The sequence below is a fragment of the Delphinus delphis genome, chromosome 16 (genome assembly GCF_949987515.2).
Source record: "Delphinus delphis chromosome 16, mDelDel1.2, whole genome shotgun sequence".
Classification (NCBI taxonomy): Eukaryota; Metazoa; Chordata; class Mammalia; order Artiodactyla; family Delphinidae; genus Delphinus; species Delphinus delphis.
The window spans coordinates 5,406,767-5,430,300 of NC_082698.1; the positions used below are offsets into that span (position 1 = coordinate 5,406,767).

The 23,534-nt window shown below is 46.9% G+C and overlaps 1 protein-coding gene and 1 pseudogene across 2 annotated transcripts in view; both read right to left on the minus strand.

Annotated features, from left to right (window-relative positions):
• The window catches only part of DOCK1 (dedicator of cytokinesis 1), a 527,045-nt gene that overhangs the window by 452,736 nt on the left and 50,775 nt on the right, over positions 1–23,534 (minus strand). For both annotated transcript variants that reach the window (XM_060033849.1, XM_060033848.1), the window contains exons 3-8: positions 17,316–17,356; positions 13,310–13,365; positions 9,717–9,813; positions 6,735–6,883; positions 2,150–2,285; positions 777–934 (exon numbers count right to left, since the gene is read on the minus strand). In XM_060033849.1, coding sequence (XP_059889832.1) covers positions 777–934; positions 2,150–2,285; positions 6,735–6,883; positions 9,717–9,813; positions 13,310–13,365; positions 17,316–17,356 — 637 coding nt within the window. The remainder of the gene's footprint in view (positions 1–776; positions 935–2,149; positions 2,286–6,734; positions 6,884–9,716; positions 9,814–13,309; positions 13,366–17,315; positions 17,357–23,534) is intronic.
• LOC132439529 (large ribosomal subunit protein eL39-like) lies at positions 4,810–6,726 on the minus strand (annotated as a pseudogene).

Consider the following 23,534-nt stretch of genomic DNA (forward strand, 5'->3'; position numbering starts at 1 on the left):
TAAAACTGCCTGATTATTTCAGAGCCTGACACAAACCAAATATGACCTAAAAATACATATTGAATCCTACAACAAGAAGAAATAAAGTCCTTATCAGAAGTGGCAATGAAATTTGTTCTGTTTTCTGTCATATACTAAGTTTTTAAATTTTCAAAAATACGAGTGAAGATTCTGGACTTTTAAAACACACACACACACACACACACACACACAGTTTAAACCATACTTTTTCCCTCTGGACAAAGAGAAAGTTATACCGAGGAACAAAAACAAGAACTGAGAAAGAGAGCACATGAGAAAGGACAGACATGGCAGAGATGGGATTTACAATATTTTATTGAACATTCTTTGAGAGCCTTTACATAGCAGGCACCGTTCTAGACACTGTATTCCACCAACCATCTCAGAGAAATAACAGTAGGTCAAAGGTCCAGAAATGACATTCACAGAGAACCAAAGCTCGAAAAAGCAAGATTAAGACAAGAGCAATACATTGGGTGGGGCTTGGGGGGGGGCGGGGGCAACAAACAAAACATCCTCTAAAGACAACATAGGAAGCATGACTTCAAGCTGCAGTTGCGAGGTCCTTATGATATTACAAGACTCAGCTTTACCGTCAAATATCCACGTACGTGCAGGAAAGCTACCTGGGGGAAGTCTGGCCAGCTGATCACCCCTAGGGCTCCCTGCAAGAGCAAGACTTTGTGGGGGGTCCTGAGGCCATCTTCCCAACAGTAACCGAAGAGGAAAGACAGCAGCCAGGGAATGTCACTGACCTGATGAACTTGGACTCCACGGGGTCATACAGAGACATGAGCACTTCGGCATCTTCTCCGATTTTACACACCACGTTTTTGAGGTTAACAAACAAGGCCAGAGAAGGGGTGGCAGCAAACTTGGCTTGTCTGTTAATGTCTATGTTCTGCTTTTGAGACTGTCAGTGGAAATAAAACAATACAACAGAAAGTCGACAAGAGCAACACTCTTGGCTACCCCTTGCTTTGTGCATTCCCTACAGAACAGAAAACCATGTGAAACTAGCTGCAGTAACACAGCAAAGCCCTTCATGCAGCGTCTTCCTTGTCTTCACCTGACACTCTTATCACAGGCACGCACCCAACTGAAAATAACAGTGCCCTGTGCAATGGTCCCAGTCGCATAACAGCTTATACTGAGTATTTTCAGATACAAAACACTTAGGGGCCCAGTCAATGAATCAGAACGGAGACTACTACATGTGGAGTTGCTTGTCTACTTTTTGGTTCTCCCATTAGATCAAACCCTCCGAGGACATCTCTGTTATTCCTCATTATGGCCTCAGTACCTGGCACAGAGTAGGTGCTCAACAGCTGCTGAATGAATGGACGGCTTGATCAGGCAATCGAGTTCTCAGTGTCAACTACATACAAGATACCATTAAAGGCCATGGAAGATGGAAAAGATCAATAAGATACGTGTCCCCACCCTCACTGAGCTTATTTTGTTTAATTAATTCTTATTGGAGCATAGTTGCTTCACAATGTTGTGTTCGTTTCTACTGTACAGCAAAATGAGTCATTCTTACATATACATATATCCCCACTTTTTTGGATTTCCTTCCCATTTAGGTCACCACAATGCATTGAGTAGAGTTCCCTGTGCTATACAGTACGCTCTCATTAGTTGTCTATTTTATACGTAGCATCAATAGTGTATATGTGTCAATCCCAATCTCCCAGTTCTTCCCACCCCCCGTTCCTCCTCGGTATCCATACATTTGGTCTCTACGTCTGTGTCTCTATTTCTGCTTTGCAAATAAGATCGTTGAGCTTAGATATGTCACTCTCCTCCTCCTATCAGAGGAAACACAGAATCGAGTATTGTTTCCCACGAGCTAAGACCACAAGCCAATGTCATTAAAACCCTGCCCCCTGAGCTGAAGCACACCCCTCTCAAGAGCTGAAATGCTTTCAGGTCATCAGCAGCATGTTTTGATGCTGGACTCCATTCCACCCCTCGTCGTATGAAATATACTGTGCAGCTGTGCCTTTTCAGGTCCTTTTCAGTGCACGTAATGGGCATCAGTGGTGATGTTTTACTAATGTAGTAAACCGCTGCTGAGAAACTGTGTTCCATGTGTAAATGGCATATTGCAGAGAGGTGAAATTACCTTTTCTTCTTGTAATCTTTCCTCCACTTGTTTAGAAGCGACTTCGTGAGCTCTGAAAAGACTAATCGTGCTAGTTAGTTCCGGATCCAGAATGTTCCCATCTTCATCTCTCACCACCAAGTCCAAATCAAGGATCCTAGAACAACAAGGATTCAGAACTGCACAACCCAAGGGCTCTGAATTCTCTAACAAACTTCAGTCCCAGCAACTGAGCAGAAAACATCACCGAAAGTCAGGGCACCCACACAATATTAGGAAACACAATTCTGCAAGGTCACCGCCTTTAACTTAAAATGTATACCCTTGGAATTTAAAAAAAAAAAAAACTTATTCAGTTTTTACTTCCATTGCCGTAGTGGCTTTGTCTTACAGATCTACAAAGTCCAAATGAAATGTACGTTGCTAATTACCATGTGAACTGTATGGACAATTTTGTTTTGTTTTGTTTTTGTTTTTGTTTTGTTTTTTTGCGGTACGTGGGCCTCTCACTGTTGTGGCCTCTCCCGTTGCGGAGCACAGGCTCCGGACACGCAGGCTCAGCGGCCGTGGCTCACGGGCCCAGCCGCTCCGCAGCATGTGGGATCTTCCCGGACCGAGGCACGAACCCGCGTCCCCTGCATCGGCAGGTGGGCTCCCAACCACTGCGCCACCAGGGAAGCCCTGTAATGGACAGTTTAAAGTACACACATGCCATGTATATGCTGTGGCACATGTGTGTATATAAATCTGTGTGTGTATGTGTACGTATGTACAGTCACATGCCCACCAACATGCCCAAATATTTACAGCTGGTGGTTGGGGAGAGGTGGGAGGAGGCACACCCACCACTCCATTTCCTCACCACGGTCTCTGGCAGCTTCTACTGCACTACTTTCCTTCTACCTAGAGTCAGTTCTAATCCCTTAATTAGCCCAACAGAAGATTGTCGATAAAGACGTTCTACTGTTTCAACACGGAACGTACCATCCGCAGTGATGTTAAGCCACTTTCTGGCCAGACGGCTAAAGGTAGTAGCCACCTTACAACACAGGCAGCATCTGACTAATAAACCTGTCTGTCTACATCTGGAAATGTTTTTTGGCAACATTCTCTCCATTTCCCCAAATCCAACGAAATAGGTGATTTTTACCACAATTTTTATTTAAAGAATAAACAAAGGCAATTATATAAAGAAAGAAACCAAGAGCTGTGCTACGGTGGTGTGTTCTGGTTTTCTTTTAATAAGACGTGAGGATCTTAACCACAGATGCCTTACACTTTGCCTTTCGGATTTTTCTTCCTGCTATTAACAAGTCTATAGAAGCGGGGCGTTTTTATTTTTTTTAACCATACAACAAAGGAAAACATCTTTTGAAATGAAGATAAATTTCAGTTAGAGAATATCTTTAACAGTTACAAGTTGAAGAGGAAAGTTGAGTTGGCAGTAAAACGTCCATTTAGATGAACTAATCTCTGACTCCTCCGAAGGCCACACACCTTAAAGCTACAGGTGAAGGAGTCTAATAACGTGTCAAGCAGGTTCAGTTTTGTCAGTTGTGCTGGACCACTGCACTATTTGTGCAAGGAAATCACAAAAACCTCATTTCGTCCTGTTAATATATCTACTGAGCAAATTCACGGATGGTGAAACACCACCAACTGCCTGTCGGCAGCCCAGGGTAAACGGGCTTTTAAAGGAACAGAGGCTTTTTCCTTTGCATGAAAAGAACCTTAGTGGTTGTAATGATTGTGAGGAATTTCAAGAGGTAATATGCTCTTATTAGCTGTCTTTGTAACAAGATTCACCAATTCGGGGAAAGCCCCTCCCTCTTAAATATTACTGCTCGTCCCCTGGGAGGAGCCAGTGCTGGTGGGGGTGGAGCCAATGCTAATGAAGTGGGATCTGTTCTTATGTGGGCAGGGCCAGTGCTGGCGTGGGCCGAGTCAATGCTGTTTAGGGTGGGTAGGGGTTCCTGTTCTGGTGTGGGCAGGGCCAGTGCTGGCGTGGGCAGAACTACAAAGCATCTGGCTTTAGGAAGACTCACCAGAAGGTCCTGCAGGCCACACAGAATCAGGCTCCCTGAGAAGCAGAGGTTCTGGCCATGCTCCAGCCTGCTGTGTACACCCTGCCATGTACCTCAGGCCTGCCAGTACAGCTGGTCAGACCCATTTCACAAAGGAGGAAACCTAAGCTCAGAGAAACATCTAAAAGACCCCAGGGCCTGGATTCTGAGCCAGAACCCTCTCACGGCAGAGCCCATGCTCTTTCCGGAATGCCATGAGGAAACTGCCACAGGAAGTGGTCTCTCAGGGATCTTCCATGCGCTGTTCTCAGCAGCTGGTGCTCAGGTGGTTCTGAATCCAGACTGAGCCTCCACTGTGAAGGTGCACTGCAGCAGAGCGAGGGACTCTAACACCATTAGAAACTAAATCCGTGGAAGCCCAAAGCACCTCTGGTGGTGGTGGGGGGGGGGGGCGGGGGGGAACACCCTGAAATTACGTGCAAAATTCTGTGTGTAGGTGTTATGTATGTGCATTTTCCTAGAGAGATGGTCCATGACCTTAATCACATTCTCAAATGTCTCCCAGAAATCATTTTAAAATCCGACTGTGAACACAGTGATTTTATTTCTATTTTGTTTTCTGAAGAAGGAACTAGAAAGATATGCACAGAGTATTGGGCTTTAGAGAAGTTATGGAGTAGATCTGAGTTCCTTGGGCAAAAACCTATCTTGTTAAGGACTGCATTTCCTATCAAAGTAGTAAATTACGTTTGGAAATACTTCCCTTTCTTAACTAGATTGTTCCACGACATAATGTACTTTGGCTTCCCACGGCCAAATGAAGCAGGTGGTTTCTGGACATAAGTTCAAAATATGATACTCCAAGAGAAAATAGAAGCAAAGCTCCAAAAGTTTGGGTTTTTAGGCAGGTGGTCTTGAAGAGGGTTTCACTGCAACAATATCTCATATCCTATACCCAGAAATCTCTGGCTTCCTGGGGGAAAAAAACATTAAAAAGCCTTCTCTTGTAGGCTTTTCTAATCCAAACATTACATCTTACTAATAATGCAGCTTTTAAAACCTTTTCACACTTGAAAGTCTGAATTACCAGAAAACAAAACTGTTATAATTCTGATTTTTACAAAACACTTTTTTGAGTTTTTCCAGGGCTCCCTTCAGCTGAATGGAGCTATTTTCTGAGCTTTACATCCTAATGTGTAAAATGAGGAGGCTGGACTAAACCAGTAGTTTCCCAATCTGCTGTCCGTCACAGTCCAAGTCTATTCTGAAAGACTGGGATTTCTAGCCAGCATTCCAGACGCCAGCAATCAGGATCTTAAGGAGTGGTTCCCAGGATGCTATATTTTGAAAGCTTTCCAAGTGATTCTGATACAGACCAGCATTTGGGGGTCCTGTGACCAGATACTTTTTAAGGCTTCTTGCAGCTCTGACATTATATGAACAGTCAGATAGTTACCCGGTAGAAAAGGCATGGCCTCATTCTGGTTACAGAACCTGGGAGAGCTGGGATGACTGTGCATCAGAAATGCATGCCCACACTAGGACACGCATCTCTGTGAGAGAGTGAGTGCACCATTGTTAAAGGCATTCAAGCGGAGCTGGGCGGCACCCCGCTGTAAATGGGAACTTTTGCATGAGACATACTCCTGTAAAACAATTACGTGTTGTTCATATCGAAAATGCAAATTTAGCTGGCTGTATACTTTTTCCAACAAAAGGTCTCACATATTTATTATTAAGCCAATAATAATAGTTTCTGCACTAGTGCAGAAATACTGACACAAAAATAAAACACATCCGGCTGTTCAGATACTAGTGATGGCCTCAGAGAGATACGGTAACATGCAAGTGACCTTGACACAGCATAAATATGTGTGCCACCTCACGCGAGGCTCCTTATAGACCCAGCTTGGTTCTTCTCCAATGTCTTCTCTTGGAATTGTACCCGATTTTATTACCAGTTTTCTTTCAAATCCGTTGGGGAATAGGACAATTCTCCTCCTGTTCCTTGGCCAGGAATCGCTTGATCCTGAAAGTCTTGTGAGAAGACATGGCAAGGAGCAAATTCAACCACACATAGGATGACGGAGAAGAGAAGAGACCAGCTGGCTGTATTTCTGTTCGCCAAATCTGGCGTCCCTACACTGGTGCCAAGTTTTAAGGTGCCCTTCGATGTCCCTTCCAACTTTCAGAACGCAGAATTGCACAGAAAGAAACCTGGTGCTTTTGTTACTACACAAAGTACCCCCATGTCTGGAATCAAGGTCAAATACTGTCAGCAGGAAGGAAAAGTTCCCCGTCAGGGGAATCAATGCACGGTCCCCTCTGAAAGAGTGACAATGACAGGTTATCCCAGGCCCATCTTCTTGAAAAGAATACTTTTCAACAGTGACTCAGAAAACCCCTGATCTTCAGGATCCAAGAGAAAACAGCTCATCCTTTTAAAAATGAAACCCGTGCCATTATTTTGACGTTAGAAATTTTGTTTTATCGTAAGATTGGATTCTATTCTCCTCAAGGTTTATGGGGATGCTGTTATATTGGATAATGTAAGCATGAAATCATCTTTCAAATAAACAAACCTGTTTCCATAATCAATCTTGGCAGTGACTTTCTTCTTCAGTTCTTTGAGCTCATCCTGCGGCAGAGTTCCAGAAAGAATCTGCGATCGCCACTCAATAAGGTCGTAGATCATGTGCCGAACGTTTCGAAACATCTCCCTGTTATCTTGCTAGACGAGGGAGGAAAAGCCAGATGTTAAGTTCTTGATTTAAAAGAGCACTGTGGATTTCTTTTTTTCTCAAATAGACATGTCTGTGCTTTATATGATGGTGTTCAATTAATGTCAAATTAAAGATGTTTTTAGCATGGAACTGAACACATTAGATAGAATTTGGTTCCCATCACACACGAAAAGATGAAAAGAATAAAAGACAACGCGCGATCTTGCATATTCCAGCCAAGCAGAGTAGACCAGGGCACGATCTGGACTTGGAGCCTCAAAGCCAGCACGGGAGCTTCTAGAATCTGGCCTATGAACGGGCAACCCTTGTAGCTCCCTGAGGAAGTGCCCAGCCTACAGATCTTGCCTACTGAGACTTCAGAATACCTTCTCCCCCAATAATTCTCAGCACACAGAGAAACTCAACCCCGAGGCCTGTCGGCTGAGCTACAAGAGAACGTGCCTCTGGGCTCTTCTGGTGACTGTGGTGCATTTGGCACGTGCAGAGAGGCTTCTGCAAAAGGCAAAATCTGAGTCTACAAAAGCTCTCGGTGCGTTTAGGCCAAAAGGGAAGCACAAACAAGATACAAAATTCGTACCGCTTATCACTTTCTACATATTCCAAGGGGGTTGATGGCACAAAGAAAAGCAACAGTTTTGCAACAGCAAGAGTACAATTCATTAAGATGGACTTCCCTGGTAGCGCAGTGGTTAAGAATCCCCCTGCCAAGGCAGCGGACACGGGTTCGAGCCCCGTTCCAGGAAGATCCCACATGCCACAGGGCAACTAAGCCCGTGCGCCACAACTACTGAGTCTACGCTCTGGAGCCAATGAGCCACAACTACTGAGCCTGCGCCCGAGAGCCGGCGAGCCACAACTACTGAAGCCCGCGCGCCTGGAGCCCGTGCTCTGCAACAAGAGAAGCCACTGCAACGAGAAGCCCGCGCACCGCAAAGAGTACAATTCATCAAGAAAATGAGGAATCACCCAAAGGAAAAAGAACCCTGTGGTTCTTTCCATGAAAAAAAATCTAGGTGAAACCTAACTTGATAAAATTCTACATGGCATGGTGCCTATAAAAGATTAAAATGTGGTCATTGCTACATTTTAGAATAACTTCTCCTCTACACAGCTGAATCTCTCACCCCCACTATTTCTATATTTGACATCCTTTCTAGGAATTTCTAAGACCCCCACCACTTACCCATCCTATCATGCCCCAACAGATTATCTTCCATCCCATGAGCTTTTTTCCTTAGTATGATCCTAATCTTAATTTCTTTCTTTTTTTTTTTTTTTTTTTTTTTTTTTGACCACGCCACAAGGTTTGCAGAATCTTAGTTCCCCAACCAGGGATCGGACCTGGGCCCACGGCAGTGAAAGCACTGAGTCCTAACCAACCACTGGACCACCAAGGAATTCCCATAATCTGAATTCCTTAAATGAAAACTAAATAATCAAAATCACTGGTTTATTCTAAAATTAAGTTTGTTTCCATCTTATTAATCCTCCTTGTCCAGTTTTATAAAGCATTACCAAATACCTAAAATCCTCAATATCTTCCTAACTTGTCTACAGCCACAGAGCAGAGGGGGAAAGAATATTTATGAGCAATATATATGTGTGTGTATATATATATATATATATATATATATATATATATAAGAAGCACTGTTGTTTAGCTTTGCACTAATCTAGCAATGTAAGTCCCTAAGAGGCAAACGTAAATTTTTCAAAAGGAAACCAAGGTGACAGTTAGGAATGCCCGTTCCGGGACTGTATGGCTAAAACCGTGTCCACTAACGTATTTGTCAGCATCAACTGTTTGTTTTGCTGCTGCATTTTTGTTTAAAAATTGCTAACATGAAACACCGACTTCGAAATTGCTCAGATTTACACAAAACATTCACGGCTAACTTTACGCTTTTAGGTTTTGGAGAACATTTGATGAACAATTACTGCAACTGCTTATTACTGTGCATTTATAGGAAACCACTGTATAATCAAAAGCAACAAGGCTGCCTGGAGAGCAGCTGTGGGACGCTGGGAAGTTTTCTATGTTCCCGAGAAATCGAAGCACGGCCTTCCCTCCAGAGTCCTAGCTTTGGGCCGACAACATTAGCAGATGAGAAGTCAAGACTCTGAAGAGAAATACAGGCTTAACAAAAGGTATGCTTCCATAAATGTGAATTTATGTGCAAAGAAATGCCCCGGGGAATACGAAATGGAAGATGTCAGGGCTCCAAACTCGCTGCATTAATAAGGCTTCTTCCGAGATGAGGAGAACTGGACACCACACACGAAGCCAGAAAGTAAACTATTTCCGTCCCTCTGCAACAGACACGCTTAGGTCTAGAAGACTATGTCATTTTTCTCAAATGAAAAGAAGCATTACCTACGTGCAAACAATGGCAAAGATAGTCATCCCTCTCTACTGCACCCATAACGAAGCACCTACGACAGTTTCAAAGCAGATTTTCGCTTTCATACTCACATACAAACTTTGAGGGAACCCCAGCGCAGGTTGCCTCAGCCTGTCTTCCAAAGCCTGAAAGCAGCCCATTTCCCTTTTCAACTCAAGGAAAGGTGAAACCCATGGCCCCTTCCTTGACAGCCACTTCACTGCAGTCAGCACGGCTACACCCCAACACAAAGTAGGTGGAAGGGCACATGGTCCCTGAGGGTGGCCAGAGTACTGGGCCAGGCTGCTAAGTATGACCTGCTCCCACAAGTTCTGCTTTTGAGGTTCCCGGAAAAAGGCAAACTACCCTGTTGGTTCAGCGGGGTCCACAAAGACCATTCTCGATTGCTAAGCGCCGATTCAAAATCCCATTTTCTCACCACATAGAGCTGCCTCCAGATGGTGGACCACTCTCTCAGTGTTGTGGTGACTTCCTGTATGAGCGGGAGGTCGCCTGGGATGACCGTTTCATGTTGCCTGGGAAGGATGCAGGAAAGGAGAGAGATGGTCACGGCTTCGTTAAACCAGGGGTACCTTGTAAATTCCAAATCTAGGCCACAGTGTGCAATATTTAAGCAAATGGAGAGACAGTATACAAATAAGACTGTGCCCACAAAGGAATACATACATCTCTACGAATGACAAGTAATTTCTGTACAGGGTCTGAGAACGTCCGTACATCATCCTCCGTGTAAGCCATCTACCTCATATGTCAAGGTAAGATGAAGGAGGCAAGTAATATCCCGTCAGAACATCAAGGTCTGAGAAGTGGAAAGTGTATTCATAATGTGCGTACCCATCTATTTTACAGATGCCATAAATTACCACCAGTCTGCGTGGCATTAAAATGCAGGTTTGGGATAAGATGATTTTTTACGTTTCCATCAGGCCTAAAACTCATTCTATGATAACATACATGAAGCAGTTATCCTTGCGAAATATGAGCGAGGTTACAGCTTTCAAGTGTCCACAGGTGCCCTGATCCCCAAATTCTGCTTATCCTCTTTCCCTTTTCTCTCCACCCCAGAAGGTTAACCCTTGACTTATTCTTGACTCATGATCTACCAATATTTGTGCGCTGGTTTTTATTAAATCAACCACTGTTTTCTGGTCACGTGCTCTGCGTCGGGCATTGCGCTGAGTAGGACTCATAATATTGGTATCTGGGACTGGGTCAGAGACTGAATTTGGTGGCTTGTGAAGTCAGACCACCTGGGCCTACAGGTCCTGAACAGACAAGACTCCCATCAACATGAAGTGTCCAGGGGGCATTGAAATAGGTCCCACCTACATATCTTCAACTGCCTGGAGCCCAGACCTGTGGGCAGGACCCTGACTGCAGCTCACAATCGGGGTTCAGGGCTGCAATGACTCACTGATGGCGGGGTGCTCCCCAAGGAAGAAACACTGGAGTCCCTGAGAGAGGGCCAGTCCCTCCAGAGAGGTCTGGCCACGTGCACCAGCGGGATAGCAGGGACCAGACGTCCAGGGAGGGCTGCCCGCGGGACCACCCCACACGAAAGTGCTGTTAGGAATTACCCTTTGCTGGGACATCATCAGTGTCCATTACAGGACGTGATGGTTACAGCAGCCCTACCAACTCTGTCACCGAGTTTCCCAGTAGGGATGTTGATGAAAATGTGGTTGACGTCATATGACTCTGTGATGTCATCCTTGCAAAGCCTCCAGGGAGAGCTCCTCTACGCACAGTGCGAGGACGCTCGTCAGTGACTGGGCTGCACTCATGTCACAGAGCCTGAGTTTCATGCTGGGTCCACTGGGCTCTTCCCACTGGCTAGGAGACACCTGGAACTCAATGAGACCCCACTTTCCCCATGGGGGGAGGGCCTCACTGCACACGGTGGACCCCGGTCTCAGCTCTGGATCCTTCTCACCTTCTTTCCTGCATTGGCCTGATCTGTCCCCTGGACTGAGTGCCAGCTGGCTCTAAGGTATCTGACGCGGCTGTGCTGTTACCTCTGTAACCACCCTGCTACCTGCTGGGGGCCAGCAGTAAACACACCCGACAGTGCCTGTCACAGGTGGTGACTCATATGAGCTCCCTGGCTCTGCATGACTGAAGCAGATGTCATGGGACAAGTCAGGGCCGGAGGTCCCCATCCAAGCGTTTCCCACGGAGAGGGGACAGCTGAGATGCAAGAACAGAAGCCACCTCAAGGGGGGAGGGGCAACAGAGAACCAGGAGAAGGTAAGGAGGGCGCCCTGAGAGGGGCAGGCAGGGGTGATGCAGGGCAGGGAAGCACCAGAAGCCACAGGAGCTGAGTGCAGCAGACGCCCGTCAGTGTCAGATGCGACAGACAAGCTCCAGAGAGGAGGGCTAAGAAGACACTGGCGATTAGGAGGTGTGGTAACCATGTCGGTGTCAGGGGAGGGGACAAACGGGAATTGCCTTGGTCACGAGGCTAAAGGGGCAGCCGCAACACAGCCACGATCTGGGGTGTCTGAGCCTGAAGGAAGGCCGGTGTACAGAGAGGAGAGAGAGCCTGCAGGAGAGACGGGATGATGAACTTGGACAGCAAGGAGACAGGCAGGGGCAGGATGAAGAGTGGCCGGCACTGGAAAGGAGGAAGGACCAGGAGAAGAAAGGGAAGGTGATGCCCACGGTATCCGGAGGAAAAGTACGGAGTGAGACCACCGGTCAAGTCTGAAGGCAGGAGGTTCTCTGCCAGGAGGGAGGCGGGAAGCAGCCAGGTTTGGGTGGGAACAGCCGAGGGAGGGTCAGGGCAGGTATCAGTAAGAGCAATCACAGGAGCCCTGGAGCATCGGCAGAGAACTTTCTAGACTGCTGGTTTCACCGGTGCCCCGTTCGTTTGCTCACGCTGGGGCATGTGACACTAACCCAGTGACAGGAACAGAAGTGTCTGTCTGCCTGTCCATCTGGCTGTCGGGGGGTGACTCTTACGAAGAATCCACACAGTCCCTTGTGCCCTTCACTATTATGCTTCGTAATTACATTTTACACATACTCATTTGTATACATCAAAGTGCTTTTTAAAAAAATAATTCCTCTACAGTCTGATGTCCAGACTGATCCTGCTACAGACTGATGTAAAATACATGAAAAGCACACTTTATTCAACTATTTCCACAGAAGGATGAAAATTTCAAAACTTTCCTCTTTTTACTTCCCTTTGAAACTGTACATACAAAACATTTTATCTGTAGAAAAAAGGACCCTATTACAGGTCATCACATTCATGCCTCTAAATTATTTTCTTCGTTTTAATCGGAACTACAGAGCCCGACCTAGTCCTTTTCGTATGTTAAAAGTACACTGCTTGGAAAGGCAATTTTGTAATCAGCCGCAGAGATGTCATTATGCAGTAATCATATGGTTAGTAATTTTATCATTTACATATTTAACTGAGTGTGAAGATGTAGCAGAGACAAAAAAGGAAAACATCCTAATGCTCCTTCCTCCAAGTTCGCACCTGGCTATTCATTTGCCATTCCCACCTAATGGGTTCCTGTTTTACAAATGCCCTTTTAAAGATCTTATACATCAGTTTTATGACCTCTAGGAAACATACGTCAGCATTAAGCAACGTGTAAATTCACACACACCCCAATTTAACAACTGTTGCTTCACCCTCAACCCCATTTGCGTCACAGCCTGCAAAGTCTTCCGGAAAAATGGATTCAGAGCTGGGGGCGCCGTGCAGGCTTTGCCTAATAGGTGGCTCACAGAGGAAGAACTACGAAGCTTTCCAAACCCGCATCAGGTTCAAGGAGGTTGGCTGCAGTTCCGACGCTGACTTAACTTAAGACTGTGTGAAGGCTCAAAGCCATGCTGTGGACAGCCCTAGATCAGCAGTTTCCCTTCTCTCCCCAAACTCCTGTCACATCAGGGTCAATGTCACCCATTGTCCAACCCCCAACATCGCCCTGCAAAGAGCCTCAGGCCAAATACAATCACTGCACGACTTCATTTAAATATCAAGACAAGACTCACCCTTTTCCTTCAACTATGGCTTCTTTAAGATGAATATATGAAGCAGGAAATATACCCTTTGGGAGGAAAAAAGACAGTAGGTTTTATTATTAATGTGAGCACTGATTGCAAATCGAACGACTGCCCCCCCAAAACGGAGGTGGGGATGTGGCTGGATCACTATTAAATCTGCAAGCCTAATGCTAAGTAAGTCTCATACACAACATAGCACAGAAAACAAAGAAGTGTAAAAGATGGCAACTCCTTCCGCTTGTGTTTCAAAGAGGCTGCGGATGTCTTAGAAGAAAACAGACGCAATCTGTTTGCAAAGAAAAAATCCCACAGGGACTTTGCTGTGTCTTCTCCACGGGCCACACCTCGTTTTTACTGCTGACCTCAACACAGGAAGACCCACAGCCAGAGGATGCCTAAGAACAAGTTCTGACAATGGCTTCTGACAGCTCTTCCTTTCGAAATACTAAAATTGTCATCAAAAGTTAGTTTATACCGTTGATCATCACATAGGCACTGACTGCTTACCTGACCCGAGGAGACTTTCTCAACCATCTCCAGAGGGGCCGTCAGATAAAATAGAGAAACTGGGTGCATTTCGCCCAACCTGCCAGACTCCTAGGGGGAGCACACCAGGTTACACGGAGACAGGGCTTGGCACCCCCAAGCGTACGGCACACAGGGGCCCCACAGACAGTTCCGAGGGAGACAGCTCCTCAAGAGGACGGTCAGTGTCAGGCGCCGTGCGTGAAGCGCCAGGAGCTTTACCAAGAGTCCTGGTCCTGCTTCCTGAGCAAGGACACTACCTCCCTTCCTGGAGGGCAAGCAATGGGGCACCAGGCCCCGGGATCTTGCAACGATGCAACGCAAACAGGTTGCGGCTTCCCACCTGAGATGTCATGCACGCAGCAAAAAGCCAATCAGTGGCCCTGGTGGCTTCGCGCACCTGCTGTGCGAACAGGAGCTTCCGACTAGGTTTCCCTGGCATCTGGCCCCAAAGGATTTCCACAGGAAATCCAGAAACCACCCTACTAATCCTGCTTGGGAAGGGGGCATGGGCACCACTGGTTCAGGTTCCTCCTGCCTGCCAGGGAAGTGGCCGCACTTCATGTAAAGAAGAATTATCACAGAGAGGGAAGGAGTCAGGCAGAAAGACAGAGGCTGAGCACCACAGAGGACTGCAGGGGCCCGATGCTAGGACACCTCCAGATCCCAGGACGGTCTCCAGGTGCACATTTGATGTCAACAGGTGAGCACGGGGCGGGGAGGGACGACGGGACGGACACACATACAAATAAGCCAGTCTCGCCCCCTGCCCATGTCCAGAGATGTCCCTCAGTCTCGGTAAACCTGCTCTCGAGAATCATGGAGCCACAGAAGGGACAGTGAAAGAAATGAGGCTGGACACATCTGGAGGCTTGAAATAAGCGACTTTTTTTTTTTAATTCATTTTATTTTTGGCTGCATTGGGGCTTCGTTGCTGCGCGCGGGCTTTCTCTAGTTGCGGCGAGCGGGGGCTACTCTTTGTAGCAGTGCACGGGCTTCTCATTGCAGTGGCTTCTCTTGTTGCGAGCACAGGCTCTAGGCACGTGGGCTTCAGTAGCTGTGGCACGCGGGCTCAGTAGTTGTGACTCACAGGCTCTAGAGCACAGGCTTAGTAGTTGTGGTGCACGGGCTTAGTTGCTCCGCGGCATGTGGGATCTTCCCAGACCAGGGATTGAACCCGTATTCCCTGCATTGGCAGGTGGAATTCTTCACCACTGTGCCACCAGGGAAGCCTGAAATGAGCAACTTCTCCAGCTGGGGCGGTCGGGACCAGCCCAGATCTATTGCTCATTTGTGAATACCAATAAAAGGATGCTTCCGGAACACAGAGTCAGGTTACTAGGAGCCAAGTCCCTTCTCTGCTACTGCCTGGGGCAGGGGTGCTGAGGCAAAATCACGACCTTTTTAAGGCTTCAATTTCCTCATCTGCTAATGAAGATTTTAGGTGGAAAAATAAATATGCCCCTACCCAGCTCTGTGAGCTGTAAAGTCAGGGCCCTGTGGTGCAGGGTAGGAAGGATTAGGGCTCATGGAGGCATGGGGAGTTGGGAGAGATCCCCGACTGGGAAGGTGGTACCAGACACCAAATGCCAAATATCAAAGAAAAGTGAACAGCTTCCCCGGGATGCACCTAGCACATGAAGTTGCAGCTTTGTCACTGGGGAGAGGGGATGGTTCATAACCCTAATCTCTTTATTAATAAAGTCCTCAACTGTGGCTTTCTCACATGAACCTCAGGTTTTCATCTGCAGGAATACATTCTTTTTTTTTTTCAATTGAAGTATAGCTGATTTACAATGTTGTGTTAATTTCTGCTGTATAGCAAAGTGACTCAGTTAAATATATATACACACACACACACACACACACATTCTTTTTCATATTCTTTTCCATGATGGTTTATCACAGGATATTGAATACAGTTCCCTGTGTTATACAATAGGACCTTGAAGTTTATCCATCTTATATGTAATAGCTTGCATCTGCTAATCCCAAATTATGGAAGAGATAATCAATGTGAAAATAGAACTTTCCCTGGAGAAATCTATTCCACCAGCCGCCTGGTTGGAATCTACCTTGTTCAAAGCTCAAGGCTCCAGGTCATTGGATGTGTAGAGACTCAGAGCTCAGTCTGAGCTTGGCAGGGCGGAGGTGGGCGGTCCTGGCTCCCATTTGCAGATCTGACTCACCAGGTATCCCTCACAGCATCTCTCACATTAGGACAGACTATGCCAGAGAAAGGCTGCCGTGAAGCTCCGCCTGGAGGCCTCCGAGGTGACTGAGACCAGAGGATGGACAGCTCCCACCTGTCTGGCACAGCCTGAGAGCAGGGCGTCTGGGGAAAGCAGATGAAGAAGGCCCTGTGCTTGCACAACTGGACTCCAGCAGCCTTAGCTACAGGCTCCGGACCACAAGAGGAGCCCAGCCCAGTAACTAGATAATGAGAGGCCAAGCTAAGAAACAGATAAAATGAACCATCTGTCAAGTATAATGAGATTTTATAAGGTAACGTGGACAGCCAAACCACAGCTTAGAATAGACAGTACTTCAGAATCATAGAATGAAGTGGAAGAGCCATCGTTAGATTTTGTGAAGCTGAGAATGGAAAAGCCACAACAGAACTGTGTACGGGACTGTCCACCGCAATGTAACTGCACATCTTAGCTTCAGAAATTCAAACAACCACGCATGCAAACTGCCCTGGAAGGCAGAACCTCTTTCTTTTGCCAGCGACGTAAGCAGTATAAAAATAGTTATAAGCAAGAGGGGAAAAAGCAAGTGTGAGTGCCTCAAATCTGCTAATTTATCATCAAGGATAATGCAAGATTGAAAATCGTGAGCAGTACTTTCTTCTCAAGTCATTATACCCAGATCATTCTCTTACACATCCTGTGCTTAAACAGGATGCAGAATTCTACCAGGAAAAGAAGAGTCCACCTCTCATGACAACAGGTCAATATCACACCACAGCCCAGCCATTCACTCACAGAAATGAAATTGCAGTTTCTACATACATATGTTGTTCAGAAGAAAACAATTTGGGAAGGGAAGTGAGAAATTAGAAGTTTGGGGTTAACATATACACACTACTATATATAGAATAGATAACTAACAAGGACCTACTGTACAGCACAGGGAACTCTACTCAGTATTTTGTAACAACCTGTATGGGAGAAGAATCTGAAAAAAAATGGATATATGTGTATGTATAACTGAACCAGTTTGCTGTACACCAGAAACTAACACAACACTGATTATCAATTATACTTCAATTAACAAAATTTTTTTAATTAAAAAAATTTTTTAAAGGAAACAATTCAGGGTAGCCTATATTTCAACCCATGTATTTTTTTAATTCAGAGAAAGAGATATATAAGGACAACTCTTAGGCACCATGAGACAGAATTTATTTCCTCGCCTATTGTGATTTATGAAGGGACACGCACTGTGCTTAATAACAAAGACTTACCTTCTTAGACTTTTTCCTTAAGGTGTAGCCTCTGTACCACCCTAAACAAACACAAAAGCGAAACAGTTAGTACAAGCAGACATCACAGCGTCCTAACAGCACCTTCCCGCTGTCAAGAACTCATTGTTTGCAGAACCAGGGAAGTCAGCCCGTAACAGAACTCAGTAATCCTAAGGCTTTGGAGAGATGCTATGGGGTCTCCTAAACAGCATCTCAAAACCACGCTTGAAGCCTGGCCAGGGGCCTCTTCACACAGACCTCCAGCTCCTTCACCTGCACCTGCCGCACGTGGCCTTGAAGGCGCCAATGAGAACTGAAGAAGCACAGTTCCAGGAGGAGGAGTGGTCCTTTTGACCACCCGGCCCTAGGCAGGCTCCTGGAGTGTGCATTTTCGTATCTGTTCCTCCGCCGGATGGAGCGGGGTCACTGCCAAGTGCACATACCAGCATCCTCAGATCATCAAGAGCTGCCGCAGAACAGAAATCCTATTGAGAGCCGACTTCCTCCCTCTAAGGCATGGAGGGGGGCTTTGCCCTGGAGCAGCCACGATCGCACAAAGTGCTTCTGTGGCAAAGGCTGGACCCCCAACAGGAAGCACCGGGCCCAGGAATACGGGCCCGCCTACCCCCTTGGGGTCTGGCCTGGATTCAAGTTCCCATTCCCTCACGTGGGGAGGACAAGCAAACAGAGCAGAAGACAGAAGTGCTAGCACTGCTGGCAGGAACTAAATGCCAAATGGAAGAGACATTCAGTGCCGGACTGGACCGGACCACTCCCTTGTCCCCTCCACTTCAACTGAGGGCAGAAATCGCCCCTGCCAGCGCCCAGGGGTCCACGGCAGGTCACTCGCCTCCCAACAACTACGCCGCGGCAGGACGTCGGTGGATGTCTCCTTATCCCAAACACTCTGAAGCTGCTGTAGGCCACCTCACTCCAGAAAAGGAAATCAGAAGCTCGGACAAATTCCAACTCAGCCCCCCAGGAGCAAAAGGACGGAGATACTTGGAAAGCGCCCGTCGAGTCAACTCCCAGAGAACATCCAAGTGTTGGGCTTTTATACAGTGAAACAGTCAAACCTCGGAAACCTGGGATACATGAATGAAGGTGCCCAGAAACTGAAAACGGGCCTATATTGCACCACTGACCACACACCTCTAAAGGAGCAATAATTTAACAACCAGAGGTGGAGCGGAACCAGAAAGTGACGGGGTTAAGATCCTCCAGGCACTATGAAGAGATGCTTTCTGAGCATTCAGAACAGAAGCTGGAAATTGCTAGGAGCCTCGCAAAGGGTTTGCTAAGACCTGGATACAAACAACGAACCCATTTCATTTCCTGACAAGGGACCTGCACGATTGATTCGGGGGCACCGCAGACACAAAATGCCTGGATTTTCCTGCACGTTTGGAGGATGACCTCCTGAGAGCCCTGCACTGTCTCCTTCGCGGGTTCTACCTGCCAAGGCCAGAATCAGCATCCACCCGGGACAGCGTTCACAGACAGTGAAACGGAAAAAGGCTGTATTCAATGTAAAGGACGGTCCGCTATCCTGTTATTTTATCCTTCCCGTATTTTCAGTATTACTTGGCCCTTTCTTTTCTGAAACTGACATGGGATGAATGTCCTAGAACATCTAAGGAAATACTTCAAAGTGACAAGAAGAAGACAGAAACCAAGTCAAAAATAAGCAATGTTTATAAACAATGTATAGAAGAAGGAACCTAAAAGACTTACACATGAATGAAGAGATGCTCACACTAATAATCAGATAAATGAAAATTTTAAACATAATGTTACTGCACGGTTATTATAGGGAGAGAAATCTCAACACTGCAGGATTCCGGCAGCCCCTGGCACTGAGGATGGGAGTGGAGACCACACAACCAGTGTGAGCGTGACCCTACTTATCCAGAGTATATAACCCCACATCCCATGAGCAGCCGTGCACCCCAAAGACATCCCACATACCCATCCACACGCAGCGGGGCAGACACAGGAGGCCCATGGCAGCGTGATCTAGGGGGGCAGAATGAGTGCCCAGAACTGGAGGGTGGCTAGCAACACGTGCAGGTGCACACAGAGCAGTGAGGGCCATGGACTAAATATATACACACGACAGGACTGCGTCTTGGAGCACAGTGCTGAGTAAAAAGGGAAGAAACAGAATGAGGGTCTTCCCTGGTGGCGCAGCAGTTACGAATCCGCCTGCCAATGCACGGGACATGGGTTCGAGCCCTGGTCCAGGGGGATCTCACATACTGCGGAGCAGCTAAGCCCGTGCGCCACAACTACTCTAGAGCCCGCGAGCCACAAATACTGAGTCCATGTGCCGCAACTACTGAGCCTGCGCTCTAGAGCCCACGAGCCACTACTACTGAGCCCACGTGCCACAACTACCGAAGCCTGTGCACCTAGAGCCTGTGCTCCACAACAAGAGAAGCCACCGCAATGAGAAGCCTGCGCACCGCAACAAAGAGTAGCCCCCACTCGCCACAAGTAGAGAAAGCCCGCACACAGCAACGAAGACCCAACGCAGCCAAAAATAAATAAATAATATTTTTAAAAAAGGAAACAGAATGAGACCTACAACCACATTTATATACATGACCTAGAGGGGTGGGATAGGGAGGATGGGAGAGAGGCTCAAGAGGGAGGGGATATGGGGACATGTGTATGCAGATGGCTGATTCGCTCTGTCGTGCAACAGAAACTAACACGGTATTGTGAAGCAATTACACTCCAATAAATATCTATTAAAAATATTTATATATATATATATATATATATATATATATGTGTACCAACCAGTACAGGCCAAGAGAAAAATTCACTTCAAACACAGCAGAAGGGTTTTTCCAGAAGAAGGGAGAGAAGAAAGAGTTGAGCTACTGGGATAAAAAGATAAGGGGTCCTTTGATTTTACTTTATGATAACAGACGGTGGTTTCTTTTTTAATGGCCTCTTCCTAAGCAAAAGGAACACCTAGGCTTTCCCTTCTCAAGAATTTCTGCGTCTGTTATTCCTTCCACCAACTGAGAACCCAGACTATGTGCCCGAGGCCACACTAGACAGAGCGAATGTAGAAATATCAGTAGATTAGACCCAATTTCTGCCCTCCAAGGGCTCACACACCAGAAGATTCCCCTACGACAAGCAGGGCTCAAACCACCAACAAGGGCAGAGATTTGAGCATGAAAGCGAGAGGACATCCCTGCAGAGGTTTCATGCAGGGAAGTGGGGGGGCATGGAAGGATGATGAGTGGCTGCTGCTTTGCAGGGGCAGGCCAGTGGGAATGCAGCTATAGGAGCAGGAAGGTGCATGGCTCATTGAATTAACAGGCTGATTCACTCCTCCCAGGCAGGGCTCAACCAACCTGCTCCAAACAAGAGACACCCGCCCCCCAACGGCAAGTATAGGTCAGACGTAGTCCTGAAACACAGGGAGGGCCCCGTCCAGCCCAGGAAAACGGCAGCCAAGTCAGTGGGTACACTGGAGCGTTCCCAACAGGACAGGAGCACACACACTCAAGTCCAGGACTGCAACCAACTGAGGACAGGACCAGGCAGAACAAAGCAGGCGCAAGGGAGTCGGAAAGGAGCTTCTGCCCAGGGAGGTATGCTTAGGCGGAGTCTTCAAGGATGGCTAGTCAGATGGAGGAAGGAGGAGGGAGGCCCGGCAGAGCACAGGTGCAGAGGGGCGCTCACCAAGCATCTGAGAAGCCACCGGCAGCAAAGCTAGGACACGTGTGAGAAGAAGGCTGGGGGGACTTCCCCGGTGGCGCAGCGGATAAGACTCCACGCTCCCAATGCAGGGGGACCAGGTTCGATCCCTGGTCAGGGAACTAGATCCCACACGCATGCCGCAACTAAGGAGCCGGCGCAACCAAATAAGTAAATAAATTATAAATATTAAAAAATAAAAGGCTGGGGCTCAGGTAGGACAGGAGGAAACTAGATCACTAAGGTCCTGGGTCCTGCCCACCTCACAAGTACCTGCCTGGATGGACAGCACAGTCACCTGTGTCAGGTGTACTGTGTCCTGCTCTGAGTACTGAACTACAAGACAGCCAAAGGCCGGATCTGACCAAACCATGCCCTAATGGACAGCATCTGCGTGCACACTGGGCGTTCTGGAGCTGTCCTGGGTACGATATTTTGCAGGCACCCGGGCCGGGGGCAGGGCGCAGACCCAGCCCAGAGGATGGAGGTTCCGGAAGCAACACAGGATGAGAAGCACAGCTGCGGTGCTCTTCCACTAGGCTGGGGCCAGGTGGCCAGTCACCTGGGACAAGGTGCAAAGGATGGCTGCTGGGTGGAGGCTGCACTGGAGGGCCTGGTGGTCTTCTGTGAAATGAGAGCCGTATCAACATGACTACTTCTTCCAGTTTGTTGTGGGTTGAACTGTGTTCTGCCCACCCCAAACAGATGTTGAAGTCCTAACTCCCTCCACCTGTGGGTGTACCCTCATCTAGAAATAGGGTCTTGGCAGATAATCGAGTTAAGATGAGGTCATTACAGTGGACCTAATCCAATACAGTGTCCTTATAAAAAGGAGGAATAGACAGTCAAAGTCAAGTGCAGGGAGGACGCCATGTGATCACACAGGCAGAATCCAGGGCGTTGCATCTACAAGGCAAGGAATGCCAGCGATGTCAGCAAACCACAAGCCTGGGGAGACCCGTGGAGCAGCTTCTGCCCCCTCAGCCCTGAGAAGCAACCAACCCTGCCGACACCTCGCTCTTGGACTTATAGCCTCCAGAACTGTGAGGGAACACGTTTCTGTTGTTTAAACTCCCCACTGTGTGGTACTTGGTTACCGTCGCCCCAGGAAACCCAGAGGCAGTCCTCTCAAGACCTTCAGCTGACAGATGCTGGTGGCAGGAAAAGGAATTAAGGTGCATTTTGGAAGAAAATAGATCATTATCACTTTGAAAAGTTTGAACAAATTAAGTTCCCGTGTTGTGGTTTCATCAAAAGAATGCCTTCCTCATCTGGGTGCAATGCTGTGCTCTCACACAGGCACAGAGTCCAGCCCGTGGAGATCCTTCTGGAAATGAGCAGGTGACAGGATTGGCATCTCCTTGGCTGAAGAGTCACTTAATCAACATCGGTGACCTGGGCTCACCTCTCCTGTCTGGTTGAACCTGGACGCTGCTTAAAGGCAGAGGCATACCCCGAATGAGCCCTCAAAGCTCAGTCCACCTCCCTGGTGACCGGAAAAGTTCTTTTCTTTGTTCTGTGCCCCAAGCCTCCATGAGCCTGAGACAGAAAAATGAACCATAACTTGCAGGTAAGTGTGTTCTTTGAACCTTAATATAAGGAATAATCATCTAGAAATTATATTCTCTGGAGCAATCCCAGTAGTACCCTACCCTGAACAGGATCACATAGAAAGGGAAAGTTAAATTTGACAACCATAAATAAATTTTCTTAGGGGAAAAGTGGAAGGGGTGAGGAGAAAAGAAGAAGAGAATGCCAAACGCTAATATAATCCATAAAATTTCAACAGAACAAGAGGAAAGAGCAGAAAATCAATTATTCCATTGTTATTTGATGATAATAAAGTCACCAAGTTTCCCAAAATCAAAACTACTTCCCCAAATGCGTTTCTCTGATCGGATTCTGACTAAAACCAAAAAAGACAGCAGTAAAAGAAGGGGAAGTCGTTTTATGTTACAGGGTCTTTACAAAGACTGGGAATATTTTTATCAGGACTTAGAAGATTGATGAGCCCAGAAACTAAGTGCTCACTGAAGAATCCTTTATCACGATGCTGGCCAGTCAAATGCCTGCCACCACTTATTTTTTTTAGTTAAATGTACAGGGATCATCGACTCACCTAAGGATTCCCCTGTTTAAAGAGTGCATTCTTCTTACAAAGCAAAAAACAAGAAGTCGCAGCCCCTGCTACCCCGGGCTGCACAGGAAATTGTTATCTATTCAGGAATGACATCATTGCCCAGTGTTTATTAACCAGGATTTCAAATGCAACTGACCGGGGGCAGAAATAAAAAAAGATGTAAGAGCACTCTTCCTTCAGATCTGAAAAGTGTCTGAGATGAGAGCTTTGATCCTTAACCTCTAGTTAATTTCTCTATTTCCTCTCAGCCACTGGCCATATATATACTGGGAGCAGATAAGGCAATCCAACTGTCAGCTGTAAAAACTGAAACCAGGCAGAAGGTGCCCATTGCAGCTACTCGTTCACATAAAGACCGT